General features: G+C 48.3%; 1 protein-coding gene across 2 annotated transcripts in view; it reads left to right on the forward strand.

Annotated features, from left to right (window-relative positions):
• Positions 1–13609: 13609 nt before the first annotated feature.
• PHACTR2 (phosphatase and actin regulator 2) overlaps positions 13610–18405 on the forward strand; it is a 189025-nt gene continuing 184229 nt past the window's right edge. For both annotated transcript variants that reach the window (XM_004452032.3, XM_058307584.1), the window contains exon 1: positions 13610–14088. In XM_004452032.3, coding sequence (XP_004452089.1) covers positions 14076–14088 — 13 coding nt within the window. In that variant the 5' untranslated portion in view covers positions 13610–14075. The remainder of the gene's footprint in view (positions 14089–18405) is intronic.

Raw genomic sequence — 18405 nt, forward strand, 5'->3', positions numbered from 1 at the left:
GACCTCGAGATCGGCTGAACACGAGGGGAGCGCTCGGGTGGGAAGGATGAGCGGCCAGGTCTGGGGGCGCATTGAGGAGCCTCGGGGAGGGAGCTGGACAGGCCAGGCTGGAGAGTATGGACTGCTTAGGAGGCATGCCAAGCCAAGCCTCCCCCCAAGTGAAGTGGCATCATCGTCTTTTGGTGTCTGAAAACTTGCAAGAGGACACCCAGCTTGTCGGGACTATTAGGACACTGGCCGGCGTATCCCCTGCTCCAGAACAAATAAAGATGATGCTACCCTTTGGTCAGTACTTTCTAGAAAAGGTGAAATGATAATAAGCACAAGGGACTTTTTTCCTAATGAATTTTGAAAATAAAATGGTAGCATGAACAATCCAAGTCATAATCGTATTTTGGACTGTGATGCGTGAAGGCAGAGCCCTGGAGCTGTCCCGCGCTTCTTGCTTGTTAGGGAAGTTAAAAGTGACCTGCGATTGAGTACACACTACAGCCCGAGAGCTCAGTGACCGACCCAGAGAGAGACATCTACAGACCTGACATGTGGTAAGAGCAGAGGGCCGAAAAAGGACAGAGACAGGCGGGAAGAGAGAGCTGGAGGGGAAGACGTCTGGACATAGAGGCTGGTTTGTAGTCATCTGCAGTAATGAGTGGTCTCCAGATTTGCTTTTGTGCATCCTTCAGTGAAAAGAAAAACTTGAGCATGTTCTCTCAAAATAGGTATATTTATTTGTTTAGAAATTGTTTACATGGACAAATGTAATAGCTCATCACATATATTATGTAGCATAAAAATAAAACATTTTCAAAGTCCAGATCAAGATGAAACAGCAATATTTCAAAAATAACTTAAAAGTTTACTGTTTTACTGTCACAAATTTCTTTTATATTAAATTATTAATTTTTGAAATGAGGGCAGTGGCTGAGTATGCATCATGATTTTTTAAAAATCTTGGCGTAATGTTTCAAGTAATAGCAAAAACGTGGTTTGGTTCTTACCAAATTTCTTTTGATACCTGGTTTTAATGGTGGCCAGCATTGAAAATGCATCCTTTGCTAAGTTTGCTAAATCATAATTCTTATTTATCAATCCCATCGACTTGTCACACAAAGCTTTTGGTTGAAATTCAGCTACAAAAGTGCTATCTCCTTGTTTTCATTGTGTATTCTTGAAAACTAATCAATGTTTGTTGCATCTTTATGTTTTTTTACATAAATGGGTTAAAATCCACTGAAACTCTTCATTTGGAAAATTTTAAGAACAGGTTGAATTCAGTTTCAAATATTTTAAGTGTGCTATAAGTTGCTGTAGGTGAAAAATACCCTTTTTTGCAACAAAAATCACATATTGACAGAAATATTTCCAAGCATCCATTTTTAATGCTCTCTCCAGTGCCTGAATTCCTTTTGAAAAGCTGTACTTTCTCACTTTTTATTAAAATATCATCCTTATAGTCTGGTGGGTAAATGCCTTTCGGCTCTCTCTTATTTAGTATGTATTTTCTAAACTGTTTATTTTTCCACCCCCCTCCCCTGCTGTTTTTGCTGTCTGTGTCCATTCAATGTGTGACCCTCTATATCTATGTGTCTTTTTTTTTTGTCTTCTTCTCGTCTTTTTCTTCTAGGATTCACTGGGATTTGATCCTGGGGACCTCTGATATGAAGAGAGGTTCCCTGTCACTTGCGCCCCCTCAGTTCCTGGTCTCTGCTGCGCTTCACCTTGACTCTTCCCTTCATCTCTTTTGTTGTGTCATCACCTTGCTACGTGACTCACTTGTGCAGGCACTGGATCACCATGCAGCCACTGGCTTGCTGCACAGGCACTGGCTCACCACGTGGGCACTCGGCTCACTGTGCAGGCACTTGGCTTGCCACAGGGGCACTCACGTGGGCACTTGGCTCACCGTGTGGGTACTTGGCTTGCTTCATGGGCACTGGCTCACCACGTGGGCACTCACGTGGGCACTCGGCTTGCCACAGGGGCACTCATGTGGGTACTTGGCTCACTATGTGGGCACTCGGCTCACTATGCAGGCACTTGGCTTGCTGCACAGGCACTGGCTCACCACGTGGCCACTCATGTGGGCACTCAGCTTGCCACAGGGGCACTCATGTGAGTACTTGGCTCACCGTGTGGGTACTTGGCTTGCTTCGTGGGCACTCACGTGGGCACTCGGCTTGCCACAGGGGCACTCACGTGGGCACTGGCTCACTGCGTGGGCACTCGGCTCACTGTGCAGGCACTCGGCTTGCTACATGGCACTTGCATGGGCCCTCGGCTCACTACCTGGGCACCCACATGGGCACGCGGCTCGCTGTGCAGGCGCTCAGCTCACCACACGGGCACTCGGCTCACCACGCTGGCACGCGGCTTGCCACACAGGCACTGGCTCACCACACAGGCACACCTTCTCTTCTTTTTCACCAGGAGGCCCCAGGGATCGAATCCAGGTCCTCCCACGTGGTAGGCAGAGGCCTTATCACCTGCGCCACATCCTCTTCCCCTGTATATTTTTAATTGAGTGTATTTTCTTAGAACCGTTTTAGGTTTACAAAAACATTGTGCAGAAAGTAGAGCGAGTTCCCATGTGGCTCCTCCCTGCCCCCCTTGGTTTACCCTAGGATGGACATCTGTGCCAGTGCAGCACATCTGTTGCAATGGATGAACCTGTATTGATACAGTATTACGGACGGTCTGTAGTTTACATGAGTGTGTGTAGTTTTATAGGTTTGGACAAATGCTTAATGCCATGAATTTATCATTACCATCATTTTTTTTTTAAGATTTATTTTATTTATTTATTTCTCTCCCCTTCCCCCCCCCCCCCGGTTGTCTATTCTCTGTCTATTTGCTGCATCTTCTTTGTCCGCTCCTGTTGTTGTCGGCGGCACGGGAATCTGTTTCTTTTTGTTGCGTCATCTTGTTGTGTCAGCTCTCTGTGTGTGCAGCGCCATTCCTGGGCAGGCTGCACTTTCTTTCGTGCTGGGCAGCTCTCCTTACAGGGCGCACTCCTTGCGCGTGGGGCTCCCCTACATGGGGGACACCCCTGCGTGGCACAGCACTCCTTGCGCGCATCAGCCCTGAGCATGGGCCAGCTCCACACGGGTCAAGGAGGCCCGGGGTTTGAACTGCGGACCTCCCATGTGGTAGACGGACGCCCTAACCACTGGGCCAAGTCCGCCGCCTCATTACCATCATTACAATAACATACAGAATAGTTTTGGTGCCCCAAAAAAGCCCTGTACTATACCTTTTCATCCCTCCCCCACCCTAACCTCTAGCAGACACTGATCTTTCCACTGTTCCCATAGTTTTGCCTTTTGCAAATCACCAGTATGTAGTCTTTCCAGGCTGGCTTCTTTTGCTTAGCAATATGCATTTAAGGTTCCTCCATGTTTTTTTGACATCATTTCTTTTATCACTGAATAATATTCCATTGTACAGATACACCACAGTTAGTTTATCCATTCACCTATTTAGGGCCATCTTAGCTTCTTCCAGAATTTGACAATTGTAAATAAAACATTTGTGTGCAGACTTTTGTGTGGACATAAGTTTTCAATTCCTTTGGGTAGATATACCCAGAAGTATTATTGTTGAATTGTGTGGTAAGACTATATTTAACTTTGTAAGAAACTGTCACACTGTATCCCAAATTAGCTGTGCCATTTGCATCTCCCCTAGCAATGAATAAGAGATCCTGCTACTCCATGTATTTGTCGGCATTGGTGGTGTCAGTGTTTTTTGGTTTTTAGCCATTTTAATAGGTGTTTTGGATTTAGCCATTCTAATTTAGTTCTTTTAATTTGTAATTCCCTAATGACATATAATGGTGTGCATCTTTTCATATTCTTGTTTTCCATCTGTATATCTTCTTTCGTGTGGTGAAGTGTCTGTTCAGAAAGAGTTTTAAGAGTTCTTTGCATATTTTGGATGCAAGTCCTTTACCAGTTACCTGTTTTGCAAATATTTTCTCCTGGTATGTGACTTGTTTTTTCATTATCTTAGCAAAGTCTTTCATGGAGCAGAAGTTTCTAATTTGAATGAAATCCAACTTTCAATTTGTTTTCTTTCATAGGTCATGCTTTCAGTTGTTGCATCTAAACAGTTATTGCCAAACCCAAGGTCGCCTAGATTTTCTCCCATGCTATCTTCCAGAAGTTGTATAGTTTTGAGCTTTTCATTTGTGCCTATCATTCAAGTCGAGTTAATTTTTGTGGAAGGTGTATGTGTCTGTGACTAGTCGTGTGTGTGTGTGCATGGATGTTTGAATGTTCTAGCACTGTTTGTTGAAAAGACTATCCCTTATCCATTGAATTGCTGTTGCTTCTTCATCAAAGATCAGTTGCAGGTCTATTTCTGGGATTCTTATTCTTTTTTTTTTTTTTAAAGATTTATTTTTATTTATTTAATTCCCCTCCCCCGGTTGTCTGTTTTCTGTGTCTATTTGCTGCGTCTTGTTTCTTTGTCCGCTTCTGTTGTTGTCAGCTGCACGGGAAGTGTGGGCAGCACCATTCCTGGACAGGCTGGAGTTTCTTTCGTGCCGGGTGGCTCTCCTTACGGGCGCACTCCTTGCGCTTGGGGCTCCCCTACGTGGGGACACCCTTGCCTGGCTCGGCACTCCCTGCGCGCATCAGCACTGCGCATGGGCCAGCTCCACACGGGTCAAGGAGGCCCGGGGTTTGAACCGTGGACCTCCCACATGGTAGACGGATGCCCTAACCACTGGGCCAAGTCCGTTTCTCTGGGATTCTTATTCTATTCCTTTGGTCAATTTGTCTATTCTTTTGCCAATACCACACTGTCTTGATAACTGTGGCTTCACAAAAGGTCTTGAGGTTGGGAAATGTCAGTCCTCTGACTTTTTTCTTCCATGTAAACTTTAGAATCAGATGGTTGATATCCACAAAATAACTTGCTGGGATTTGATTGTGATTGTATTGAATCTATAGATCAAGTAGGAGAGAATTGACATCTTAACAATATTGAGTCTGACTATCCACAAACATGAATTATCCCTTCATTTTTTTAGATTTTCTTTGGTTTCTTCCTTCAGAGTTGTGTAGTTTTCCTCAAATAGATACTGTACATATTTTGTTAGATTTATATCTATAATTTCCATTTGTTGCTAATGTAGATGGTTTTGTGTTTTTAATGTCAAATTCCATTTGTTCATGTATGTATGTGTGTAAGAAAGTGATTGACTTTTATATATAGACCTTATATCCTGCAGCCTTGCTATAATTGCTTATTAGTTCCAGGAATTTTTGTTTGTTCGTTGATTCTTTAAGATTTTCTTCATAGACAATTATGTCATTTGCAAACAAAGACAATTTTCTCTTTCCTCTCAATCTGTATACATTTTCTTTCTTTTCTTGTCTTATTGCATTAGCTAGAACTTCCTGGACAATGCTGAATAGGAGTAGTGAGAGTGGGCCTCCATGCCTGATTCCAGACCTTCAAGGGGAAAATTTCTCACCATTAAGTATAATGTTAGCTATAGGTTATTTGTAGACTTTTAAAATATCAAGTTGAGGGAGTTCCCCTCTACTCCTATTTGGCTGAGAGTTTTTATTGTGACAGAGTGTTTGGTTCTTTAAAATGCTTTTTCTGCATCAATCGATGTGATCATATGATTTTTCTTCTTTAGCCTGTTGATGTGTTGTATTATATTGATTTTTATATGTTGAACCATTTTATTGAGGATTTTACGTCTGTGTTCGTGAGGGTTATTGGTTTGTAACTTTTCTTTCTTGTATTTTTGTTACATGGTTTTGGTATTAGGGTAATGCTGCCTCAGAATGAGTTAGGGAGTGTTCCCTCTGCTTCTGTTTTCTTGAAGAGGTTATAGAAAGTCAGTATTATTTATTACAAAAATGTTTGGTAGAAATCACCAGTGAAACCTTCCAAGCCTGGTGCTTTTTCAAGAGAAATATTATTAATTATTCATTCACTGTATTTAATAGATATAGGCCTATTCTGATTATATATTTTCCTGTGTGTCTGTGAGTTTGGGTAAATTGTGACTTTCAAGGAATTGATGTACTCCATCTATTATATCATATCTGTGGCATAGGCTATTTGTAATATTCATTTATTATACTTTTAATGACCTTGGAAACATTAGTGGTGACTCCTGTTTGCTTTCTGATGTTAGTAATTTGTGTCTTCTCTCTCTCTTTCTTGGTTAGTCTATCAATACATTTTAGAGGCTTTAATGCTAAACAACTACATTCTTTCTATTCTTTTAGTGGTTGCCCTTAATTAATATATATGTCTATAGATATATAAATTCATCTATAAATTAAAAAATATAAAGCCATCTTTTTGCGTTCACTCTAAATCTGAAGTCATTCATACTTCTAGTCTCCTTCATACTTTGTTCTTTGAACATCACCTCCTCACCCTATTTTGTTACAGTTATCCAGTTTTAACCCTTTTTGTAAACACACAAAATTGTCTTGTTGCTTCACAGTCAATAGTAATTTAAATGGTCTAATACATTTTATTGGCTTCTTACTTACTGTTTTTTCATTCTATATCTACTCTCTGGACTTCTCTTCTTACTGAAGTACATCTTGTAGTGAATTTCAGACTGTGTATTTATGAAGTGGCAAAATTTTGCTGCACCTCATGAATGTCAATAGCTGGATGTGATGGCTTGAAGCTGTATGTGCCTAAGAAAAATGTATGGTGATTTGGAGCTGTGTGGACCCCAGAAAATTATGTTCTTATGTGGGTATAAACCCATTGTAAGTAGGGCCTTCAGATGAGACACTTCAGTTAGGGTGTGACCCACCTCATCCAGGATGGGTCTTACTCCTATTATTAGAGTCTGAATAAACAGAATGAATATATATATAAAGGAAGCATCTCCTTGATGATGCCTTGACTTGGACATTTTCCTGGCCTCAACTGTGAGGGAATAAATTCCATTGTTTAAGCCAACCTATTCCATGGCATTGCTTTAAGCAGCCTGGAAACTAAAACAGATTTTTGGTACCAGGAGAGTGGGGTGCTGCTATGGCAAATACAAAAAATGTGGAAATAGCTTTAGAATTGGGTAATGGGTAGAGGCTGAAAGAACTGTGAGCTGGATGATAGAAAAGACTTAGATTGCTTTGAAGAGATTGTTGGTAGAAATATGGATGCTAAGGTACTTCTAAAGAGCCACTGCAAGGAAATGATGAATGCGTTATTGAATCCAGAGGAAAGGTGATCCTCATTATAAAGTGGCAGAGAGCTTGGCAAAATTGCATTCTGATATCAGACAGAAGGCCGAGATTGAGAGTGATGAGCTTGGATATTTAGCTTAGGAAATATCTGAGTGAAGTGTGGAAGGTGCAGCCTGGTTTCTCCTTGCAGCTTATAATTAAGTGACAAGGAAAGAAATAAGCTGAGAACTGAACTCCTGGGTACAAAGAAACCAGAAAATGATGGTTTGGAAAATTCTGAGCTTCCAGAAAGTAAGACCCCAGAAAATAAAGCTCGATGTGAGGATTTAACTGAACTTGGAACCACCCTGCCATTTCACTGCAAGTCAGGATTGGAAATGCAGTTATCCAGGAAGGATCTGTGAAAAGTCCTATGTCTGATGGTTTGGAACCTTGTGTACTACATGCAAAACCAACACGATTTTGTGTGTAATCTATATGAATGGAACCACTGCCAGCCTGGACTAAAAGGGTCAGAGAAGGGACAGATTGAAGGGAAAGAGTACTTCAAGGACAGAACCAGGGAAGCTGAAGTCTAAGCTGAAGACATCTTCTCGGGCCAAGAGAGCAAACCCACCCATGTGTGTGGAAAGGCTAGTCTGCCCCAGCACTTGGAGAGGGTGGGCCTTCCACCCTATTGTTCAGGAATTGTGCTCTCACCCCAGTGCTATCAGAGCGGGAGCCTGTGTCCCAGGGATTGCTGCAGAGATGAGCATCGCCCCCATGCTTAACGAGGATGGAGCCTTCCAGGGGAGCCCGGTCACTATCCTGATACTTGAAGAGGGTGGCGCCTTTTCCCCAGTGTTTGGGGAGAGCAGGGCTGCTGCACAAGCACTTGGAAGAGGTAGAGCTGATGCTCTGTCAGGCCTAGAGGGAAGAGAATTGCTCCATAGATGACTCTCAGACTATGAGATCTAATGGGATATGCCCTGGTGGGTTTTGGAATTGTTTGGGACCCATGAGCTCTGTTTTCATTCCAATTTCTCCTCATTGGAGTGGGAATGTTTATCCCATGCCTGTCCCTCCTTTGTGTATTGGAAGAAGGTAACTGTTCTCTAGGTTTTGCAGATCCACCAACAGAGGGGACTGGGCCCCAGGACAGACCACACCTGTAACTGCCTTTGATGAGACTTTCTACTTAGCATTTTTACTAAAATGACGAGCCTTTTGGGTATTGAGATGGAATGAATGATTTGTATGTGGAAAGAACATGTCCAGAGGGTGGAGTGTGCTGGTTTGGAGCTGTATGTACCCCAGAAAAACATGTTCTTAACTTTAATCCATTCCTATGAGTGTAAACGCATTGCAGGTAGGACTCTTTGATGAGGCTACTTCTGCTAAGTTGTGACTCACCCAATTCAGGATGGGTTTTATCCTATTACTAGAGTCCTTTATAAATGGAATGAATACAGAAAAAGAGAGAAAGCCACGGAAGTAAGAAGGTGAAAGTAACGAAACCCAGAAGAGAAGGGAGAAACCAGCCAATGCTGCCATGTGCCTTGCCGTGTGGCGGAGGAACTGAGGATCACCAGCACCCAGGCTTCTGGAGGAAATCATGACCTTGATGATGCCTTGATTTTGACATTTTCCCACCCTGGCATCTTGGGCACGTGAGAGAAGTTCTCAGTCTCTTTTCCTTGTCTCTTACCTGCTCTTTTATCCTTTCCCTCTCCATACTCTATTCTGGGAGAGTCCATTAGTTCTACTTTCCTGGTCACTAATTCTCTCCAACCCATTCCAGACTAGAAACAAAACAAAACACCATATTTCTTGTTTTTTCTAAATTAAATTTCAGTGACTATATATTTTATTCCCAAGATTTCCTGAGTATTTTCCATATCTGCCTATTCTTATCTCATATCTGCTTATTATTTTTTCATATTTTCCTCTTGGTTTTCCATAGATGTGATACGTTCACTTATCCCTTTTATATACCCCCATTAAAAAAATCTTTATCGGATTCTTCCATAACTTGTGCATCATTAAGATTGAAATGATGTTTTATTGGTTATTTTACTTAGTTTCTTTTTCAGTATTATTGTTCTTTTGGGGTGTGACTCGTGCATTCGCTTTGAGTGGGAAGTCTTTTGCAGTTGTGGTTTTGCTTTTTGTTTTTTTGGGGGGGAGTCTCTGCCCCCCTCTCTATCAGGTCCCTGGTTTTTGTGTGCTTCCACCCTGACCCTCTGAATCCCAGGTCTTAGGGCTCCTGCTCTACAATGGGGGAGGGAAGGTACCATAATGATCCTTATTTCACTTTTGATTATGAGTATTTATTTCTCCGGACTTTATAAAGCCATGGCTGATGGAAATGGGGCAGGAGCCATTTTTAAAACTCCCTTTCTTGAGTGGGGGAGCCCCGTTCAAGTGGAGAGCCTGGCTCTGGCCCTGAAATTCTCACATGGAGCTCTTCTATTACATATGTTTATATATGTGTATGTGTGTATATGTGTGTGTGTGTATATTTTTTAGGTGGTACTGGGGATAGAACTGGGGACCTCATACCTGAGAAGCAGACGCTCAGCCACTGAGCTACAGCCGCTCCCCGTGTGGAGCTCTTTTAAAAGCCTCACCTTGTAGGATCCGAGCCCCTGGCGAGCTTCTGCTTTAGCACCCCCTGCACAGCAGAAGCCTCCATCCCTGCTTGGAGCTGTTTGGCTCTTTTCTGATTCGTGAAAATGGTGACGTAGCTTTTTGGCCCAGCTATGACCTCTCTATTTACTATTTTATCTGTTGTTGCTATGTACTCCGAAGCAGAGGAGAGCTGTGCAAGCAAGAAGGCACCAAACCACCTTAACCAGAAGTCCCGACTTGTCGGAAGACCCTGTCTGACAGGTACAGCTTCACCAAGGTCTAGACACCAGGGCAAGTTCTAAGTAGTCGAGAAGTTTCATGCCTCTGCCTCCAGAAGTTCTCCGAGTCTGTGGGAACAGCAGGGTGGGCCAGGGACCGTGTGTAAAGGCTGACAGGCAAGTGTTAATGCACAATTCTGCCGCCACCTACTACAGAAGAGAAATCTCAAATGGAGGATGGTGAGAAATCATCAAAAACACAGGCATGGCAAATCAGGGTTGTCCTCATATCCGTATATTACCCCATTAGAGAAATAACTGTCGGTATTAATGTCCCATTGCCACAAAACTGGGGGGCCTAACCAGAGATTCCAGAAATGCATTCTCTCAGAGTTCTGAAGGCTAGATGTCCAAAGACAAGAAGGTGGCAGGGCCCTGCTCCTCCGAGGTGAGGTCTGGGGGCCACCGTCCCGCCCTCCAGGGCTCCAGCGATGGTGCTTCTTGGTGTTCTGGGCTTGGTGACAGTGTCCAGGCTCTGTGCGTTTGCCACCCGGCCCTCTTCCTTCTGTGCCTGCCTCTCTGTGCCCACGTCCTCCTCTTCCTACCAGGTCCCGTCACCCTACTCCAGCGTGGCTCACCTCAGCTAACTACACCAACGACCTTCTTTCCAAACAAGAGCAGCTCCTGAGGTCCCGGGGTTAGGACTTCAGCCTCTTCTGAGGGACACGGTTCCACCCGTCTCGCAGTCTCAGGTTTCTTTGCCAGCTCTTCCTGGAAACGATCTGCTGTGAAACTTCCTCCTGTAAACTTAAAAAAAAAATAGTTCATAAATTTGGTTTAAGTACTTAGGAGCACTTAAAAAGTCAAAACACTTTTGTTCATCAAAACTGTGTCTGATAGCTGATTTTGTCAAAACGGGGGTGGATGTATTTTTGGAAGAGGTTTCCAGAAGAATCTGTCCCTAAAGGAGCTGGGAGCAAGCCCGACTACTCCGAATCGCCAGTCAGCATTCCGGCTCCCCTTCCCCTCCCATGAGTCCGAGTGAGAAGGTCAAGAAGGCCGATCCGCTGAGCCGGCCCCCGGCGGACCTGCCTGTCAAGCACTGGAATTCAGCCTCTCGTTTTTTCCATCCCAAGGATCAGCGCCTAAGCTTGTAGAGACACCTTCCAATTGATTTTCTGAAAGCCGCGCCGTGACTTTCCGGCCTGTGGTTCGGCAGTCGCTCCGCGCTGGGAGTCGCTTGTGGCCGCTGTTCTGTACTGCAGCCTCCTGACCTGCCCCTGGCCCACCTGGGCTCACTGTAGACCTACAAGGCAGCTGTCAAAAGGCTGGCGCATCCCTGCATCCCCGCACAGAGGTCGTGTCGTGGGAATGGAAAGAAGACGTTTTCCGGGAAGCCAAGACCTTCTCTTCTTTGAAATCATGACGAGGCTTTTGCTGGGAGGGACCTTTGGAGAAAAATGTGATGATGGTCAGGTTGTCGCCAGGGCCCCGGGGACCGTTAGAAGGTGGAGGACGCCGGGGCCACACCCCACCTCCTGCCAACAGTCCCTTTAACGCCCAGATGGCGAGGGTCGGAGCCTTCCCTCTGCGGCAGGGAGGCGCTGGGGGGCTTTGGCTGCATGTGCCCCAAACTCCCACTGGGCCCCGAGTCATGGTTCTAAGAAGGCGAGGAGTCTCCACGTGGGAAGCTTAGAAAAGACGGGAACCGAGCGCGTCCTTGGAAACGTGCTGGAGTGGGGCTGCTGGACCTGCCCAGCGCTCCCAGCAGAAAGGGCCTGGGGGCGTCTCAGCAGGCATGTGGGGGGTCCGAGCTACATCGAGGGAGGGAGCGGAGGAAAGCGCCCTTCAGGGCCTTGCTGGCCACTGCCTTCCTCTGATGCCAGGCGGGGTGGGGTGGGCGTGCTGTGCTGTGGGAAGCACAGGGAGGTGGGAGCAGGGGCTCCTGATCCCAAGAGCCACTCGGCACCTGCGGTGCTGTTTCCAGGTGCCTTTCTGCATCGCATCCCCTGTTCGTTTCTTGCATCCTCAGAGGCTGGGTACTTGGGGACGGGTGATCGAGAGAGAGCACGAGGGAGCTCCTGAGTAAGTAAGGGGGTCCTAGAGGAAAGCAGAACCAAGGAGGGTTTTCTACTATTTTTAATTGCAAAAAAAATGTGCTGCAGGACCACAGCCCCTCATCTGAAAGCTGCGGGGCCGGGGGCGTGCAGAGCTCAGTCTTTTGGGACATTGGAAGGGGCTACAGCACATAAGGTCCACATTAGGCAGGTCCAGCAGGTGCCATCCTCTGTGACATCAGCACTCCTGCAGACTTTCGTGGTGGTTCTCTGTAATTTGGGGACTGATTGCCTTAATAAAAGTAATGAAGAGCCCCACTTGCGAGCTGTCTGCCAAGCTAATGCGCGTACATGTGTGTCAGTGGGTGGTGCCGCCAGCAGGTGACACTTCTTCACCCTCCTTCCCCAATCTCGGTCCCTCTCTTTCTCTTTCCTGTTTCCCTTAGCTCCTCCTTTGTTCTGCTGCCTGCTGAGTTTGCCCTAGTTTTTCCGCCGGTGGCGCTCACGCGGGATGGTCTGCAGCCTTGTCACGTCAACGCCGTGTGGGAGCCGCGGTGACGCAGGCTGGCGGGCGCGGCCCAGATTTTAAGGGTGCCTTTTGACATGAATGGAAGGAGATAGCCTCAAAATGGGGTGACAGTTCACCTAAAGGGTATAAAGCCTCCAAGAAAAATCACAGAGCAATTCACGTTTCCTTTGAAGAAAAACTTCCAGACTAGTGCTGCTCTCATAAATGAAGAAAGGAGCCTCCAGTGTGTGGGAAAGCCTGAATACTTGAAACTCAAAAGTACCGAGGCGTAGAAGCTGTTGAAATGGGAGACTAGAGTATAAATCAATGGCTGGTGGTTTGTCACCAGAAATTCCAGTGGCATAAGGAAGAGCTTAAGACACGAATTGCGGCTCAAGCTCAAAACCCCTCGAGCAGATAGTGCTATGACGTTTTATTTTTTAATTGTTATTTAACTGGTTTTTGTTTTTTTAAAATAAAAGCCTGGTAGAGGCCGAGAGCACTGGGGACTCACCGTGGCCTCGGTCAGATGAGACGGCACTAAGGCGCCCCGTCTTTCTACGTTAGCTGAGCAAGTGCAGCCGCGGCTGCCCTGTCCAGGCGCCGGGGTCGCTGGCCCGCGGCCTCCCTCTTCCCTGTCCCCAGCTCACACCTGCCCGGGTCTTGCCGCTCGCCACGCCGAGGCCGGAGGAGAGCGACAGCTTCTCCTGGTGGCGAGCTCAGCTTTCTTGATGCTCAGATTTTCATCTTGTGGCTGCAGCTTGTGACCTGCTATGGGAGCCCTCGCCCCCTTGGCAATGCCCCCTGGTGCTCTTGGTGACACCAGGCAGAGAGCGCGAGCAGGTCGCAGGTAGGGCTCAGCTTCTCAGCCTCCATTTAGAGCAGAGTTATTAAGAAGACTTTTCTTTTTACACATTTTATGTGCCTCTCCCTGCACCACCCCCCGACCCCCCCAAAAAAAAGGCCTGGCCTTGTGGCTAGAGCTGTGGCCCGGTTCCTCCTGCCCTGGGGAAGCTGGCCTGCGCCCAGGGCCCGTCTTACTGGGGCGGCTCCCGGGCCGCAGGCGGGGCCCCTCCCGCCGGCGTGTGCGTGGGTCCCTTGGGGGGGCACGGCGATCTGCAGAGCCCGTGTTCCTCTTTCCTGAAATGGGCGGCACACTGGGCGCTGCGCTGGCGGGTCCTCTCCCTGCCTAGCCTAGAGCGGCGGCGACAAGCCCGGAGGGTGCAGGGCTCGCGCGGCAGGGCTGACAAGCCCGGAGGGTGCAGGGCTCGCGCGGAAGGCGCAGCCCGTCCCCGGCAGTGGCCATGGAGCCGGTGGCCCTGTGTCATCCTCGGAGATTGAAATTTCCCGGCGGTGCCTCCCGCAGACGGAGTGTGAGTGTGCCAGCCTGGCAGCAGGGCAGGGTGCTTCAGTAGACGGGGAGGAGGAGGAGAGGAAGAGAGGAGAGGAGAGGCGGCGGCGGGGGACGCGCAGAGCCGCCGCCGCAGAGCCGCCGCCCGCTGGAGCCATGGACGAGGCCGGTAGGTGCCACCACGGGCGGGGGCTGCCGCACTGGGCGGCTGGCGTCCGGGGGGGGGGGGACCTGCACGGTGTGGCCCGGGCCTGGCCATCAGGCGCCCCCAGGCCGGCGGCCAGGAAGGCAGGGACCGCTGCCGCCGCGCCCCGGAGGACCCGGCAGGGAGGGTGGCGAACCTGTCGCCGGGAGCAGCAGCCGCAGCTGCGTCCTGAACCAGAGCGGTCCTGTGGCCGCGGCCGGGGGTGGAGGGAGCCGGTGCCCCTGGAAGGAGCTTTAGGACGGGGACAGCAGAGCGGGGCATGGGACCGCCGCAGGCGGCGCTGGGTCCCGGGCCAGGCTGCCGTGTAGACGGGCGGCTCCAGGGGCCGCTGGCGTCTTACGGCAGAGCCCACCGGGCACCTTTACACACGTGCCTGTGCCTTCCTGCTGGCCCTGCCTGCTGGACAAAAGTGCCTGCGCCCTGCGGCGTCAGGAAGGGATTAGTGTCGCGGCTCCTCGCATGGAGGCGTCTCCTGACCACGTCGCCGGGTTGAACTTCGGGAGGAGCCGCGCGGGCATTTGCCCCGCTTCGCTGTCCCCAGCTCTGGATGCGGCGGTCTCCCCGTGCCCTGCGGGCTCTCCCGGGACTCGGCTGGCTCCTGCGCCGCCAGCAACCTCCAGGGACACGGACACAGCCTTTAAAGCGCAGTGAGACCCGGTGAGACAGCCCTTTTCCAGGAAAACACATTTGTGGATGGAGTTCAGCTCTGTCAGGCCTCAGCTCAGGCAGCAGAGCTTTTGAGAGCAAGTGTTTTTGAATTCTTTCATTCAGCAGGAATAAACAGGAAGAAAACTCTGTGGCTAAAATAATTTTTTCTTTGACGTTGAAGGCACTGGAATGAATTGAAATGGTTGGACACAAGGCATGAAAATCTTAGGGCCATAAAAAAGCAATGTACGGGGGTGGTCTGAGTGAGTGTGTGTGAATGTGCAAGTGTGTATAGAGAAGTAGGAAGGAGGCTGGATTGAGGCACACATTCTCCTCTTTAACCATGTGGGGGTCTTGACCTGGAAGCTGTGGGCACGTCGGCCAGAACAGCCTGCTGCCTCGCTGATTACGGCAGGAGAACGGGTAAAAATAAATAAGTACACAGGGTCCTTAATTTGGCCTCCTTTTAAACTTCTGCCACCCACAATTTATTATCCTGACGTCCTGGCAGAATTATCACTTTAATTCAAGCAAATGCCTTTCTTGACTGACTCATGTGTTTATTTAAAGGCCATTTAAGAAAAGGAAAGGAATTACTGCCACAGCCTTTTTTGTAGGTTTAAAAAAACACTAAAAATTATGATTTCTCTTTGGGCTACCTGAAGCTCAAGGGGACATGTGTTTACAAATTGCGTAGTTACATTTGCTTATGTTATTATGTCATAAAATACCTCTGCTACTGATAATATTTAACACAAGGTGTAAGGTGGCTTTTAAAGCGGCAGTTTCTATACCAGTTCAAATTGTAGGTGGAACCCCACTAGTAGACAGCTCTACTTCTGAGCTGAATAGGAGGTTTTTAAGTTATGTTATTTGAGTCCTTCAGGAAAAGCATCTTTCCCGTGCTGGGGAATTGGCTACCAGGGGTCCCTGGCTGGTAAAAAGGAGCTTTTTGATATGGCAAGCAGCCTGCCTTAGAACAGGGCCACGAAGCTTCCAGCACACCCGCGTCAGTAAACGACAGGCTGTAGGCCATTTCGGACAGCCCTGGGAAGTGGCAAAAAAGCAAAAGGATCTGAAATATTTTCAGCCTAGACCAGAGACCCAATTAGCTTGCAGCACCGCGTGCTCTCCGGTTTCACTGAGACTTGATAATGATGTTGCGAATCCTCCTAAACGCGTCGGATCAGAAGAGGCTTCGGCGGGTCGTCGGTGCCCGCTCGTGGGCTCCCCGGGGCAGGCGGGTGGGCGGCCAGAGCCGGGCAGGGGTCGCCCGGGCCCTCCAACCCGCCCCGACCGCGCTCTCTGCTGCTGGCGGGCCGTGCCAGTGTGTCCCTGCGGCCACGTCCTCCAAGGCCGTCTGTCCTCTCCTGAGCAGCCACGAGCGGAGGCCCCACGACCTCCGAGGAGAACTCCCTTCCCCATAACTGCTGGCTTCTGTATTCCTTTAAAAGCTTTTCCCGTAATAACAATGAAATATTTATCAAACAGTGTGTGTGGAGAGGCGAGGGCAAGCTGAGCGAAAGCAGGTCTTGTCTTTCTCTTCGTCCTCTCACAAGCGACAGAACGGCTCGGCTGGGTGCCCCCGTCAGGGTGACAGCAGTCCACACTGCCATGCCCGCATTGTGCCCCATCGGGCAGGCTCACGCGTGGAGAGAGGTTCTGGCCCAGGTGGGTTTCGGCGTGCAGTTAATAGCCGAGGTGCAGCGCTCTGACCTTTTCTGTTCCACATGGGCAGAGCCTTCTCAAAAGCTCTGCAGCCTTTCTTGGGGTAATTTTTCCTTGTTTGGTCTCAAGATTCTTCAGTCTTAAGACCCCCAGCCTCACCTTACATCCTCTTCCAGTGCCCCAAAGACTTTTGAGCTTGATGTACAATTACCGGACTCAAGAAAGCTGCAGTCCTGCCGAGGAGACTGGGGGTGACTTGGGAGCCGGATTGCAACAGGTTCAGAGTCTCTGAGACGAGCCAGGGGCTTGAACAAGGGGCTTAAGCTCTGCGTGCATCACCTCCTCAGCTGTAATGGGAGGTCATAATTGCACCCATCTCATGGGATAGTTTGAAAGAGTGAATGAGACAATAGAGGGAAACTCCTGTGATGATGGCTGGTATATGGAACTTATTCAATTTGTGTTGACTTTTAAAGAATCATCCAGAAAAAGAGAGCAGGACTGCTTCATGAACAAGCGCGTGCACTAGCAGGTTGTAAGCTGTACAGAAAACGGTTTGGAGAGGTTGGCAGTTAGGAGCAAAGAGAACCAGCCATGTGGTCATCCCAGGAGAGCAGTCAGATGTTGATGTGGGCATGCAGAGGGCATGGGCTTAAAGAGATGCTGGATATGGGTCAAAAAGAGCAGGGCATGCAGAGGTGGAGGCAGAGGGGTCCCGGCCAAATAAGACCCCCAAGGTTTCCAGTTGGAGAATCTTCCCTAGCTGAGGCACCCAAGAAGGGTTTTAGCAGAAAGATAAAGAGTTTGTTTTGGAATTGATGAATTTGAAACACCTTCTGTGTTGTTGAGTAGCCATAGTCGTTCTTCACTGATGGTTTTTAATCTATACACACTGTGTACTAGCCAGCCAAAGCGGTACTGATGCAAAGTACCAGAAATCTGTTGGCTTTTATAAAGGGCATTTATTTGCGGGAGAAGCTTGCTGATAAAAGGACCTAAAGAGTCCAACTCAAGGCTGCTTTCTCACCAACGTCAGCTTCCATGTGCTGAGACAGGATGGTGGGCGGTCTCTGCCTGGTCTCTTCTTCCTCTTCCTCTTAAGGATCCGTGGGCAAGCTTCTTCTGATCTCAGCTGTAGGCTGGCAGAGGGCTGGTCTCTTAGGGCTTCCTCTATCCGTCTGGCATAGGGCTCATTTCTTTCCAGGCTTTCTCAGCTGCTCAGCTGCAAACTATCAGGCAAATGGCTCAGCTCTCTCTGGGGCCCAAGGAACAAACTTGACAGAACTCTCTCTCTTCTTATGTGTCTTCTTGAGTGAGTGTCCATTTATGTCAGCCCACCAAGGGACCGGGGACTCAACCCTGAGTCATGCCCTACTGTCGTGGTCAAATCAAAGCCCTAATCTTAACAGGTAATTTAATCAAGACATGTCAACTGAATCTAATACATTCAAATGGTAACACTCAGAGGAATAGATTAGTTTACAAACATAATCTTTCTCTTTTTTGAGATTCATAAATAATCTCAAACTGCCATACACACACACATAAGAATTCCCCTGGACTTGAGATAATGCAAGTTTGTTGTTGGTGTTGGTGTTGTTGACTGTGATGATGGCAGTGACAGTGGTGGTGGTAGAGGTGGCGGCAGTGATGGTGGTGGTGATGGTGGTGGTGGTGGTGGTGATGATGGTGGTGATGGAGGTGGTGATGGTGGTAGTGGTGATGGAGGTGATAGTGGTCGTGATGGTGGTGGTGGTGGTGTTGATGGTGGCGGTGATGGTGGTGGTGGTGGTGGTGGTGGTGGTGATGATGGTGGTGATGGAGGTGGTGATGGTGGTAGTGGTGATGGAGGTGATGGTGGTGGTGATGGTGATGTGGTTGTGGTGATGTCGTGGTGATGGTGGTGGTGGTGGTGATGGTGGTGATGTGGTGATGGTAGTGATGTGGTAGTGGTGGTGGTGGTGG

The sequence above is a fragment of the Dasypus novemcinctus genome, chromosome 11 (genome assembly GCF_030445035.2).
Source record: "Dasypus novemcinctus isolate mDasNov1 chromosome 11, mDasNov1.1.hap2, whole genome shotgun sequence".
Taxonomy (NCBI): domain Eukaryota; kingdom Metazoa; phylum Chordata; class Mammalia; order Cingulata; family Dasypodidae; genus Dasypus; species Dasypus novemcinctus.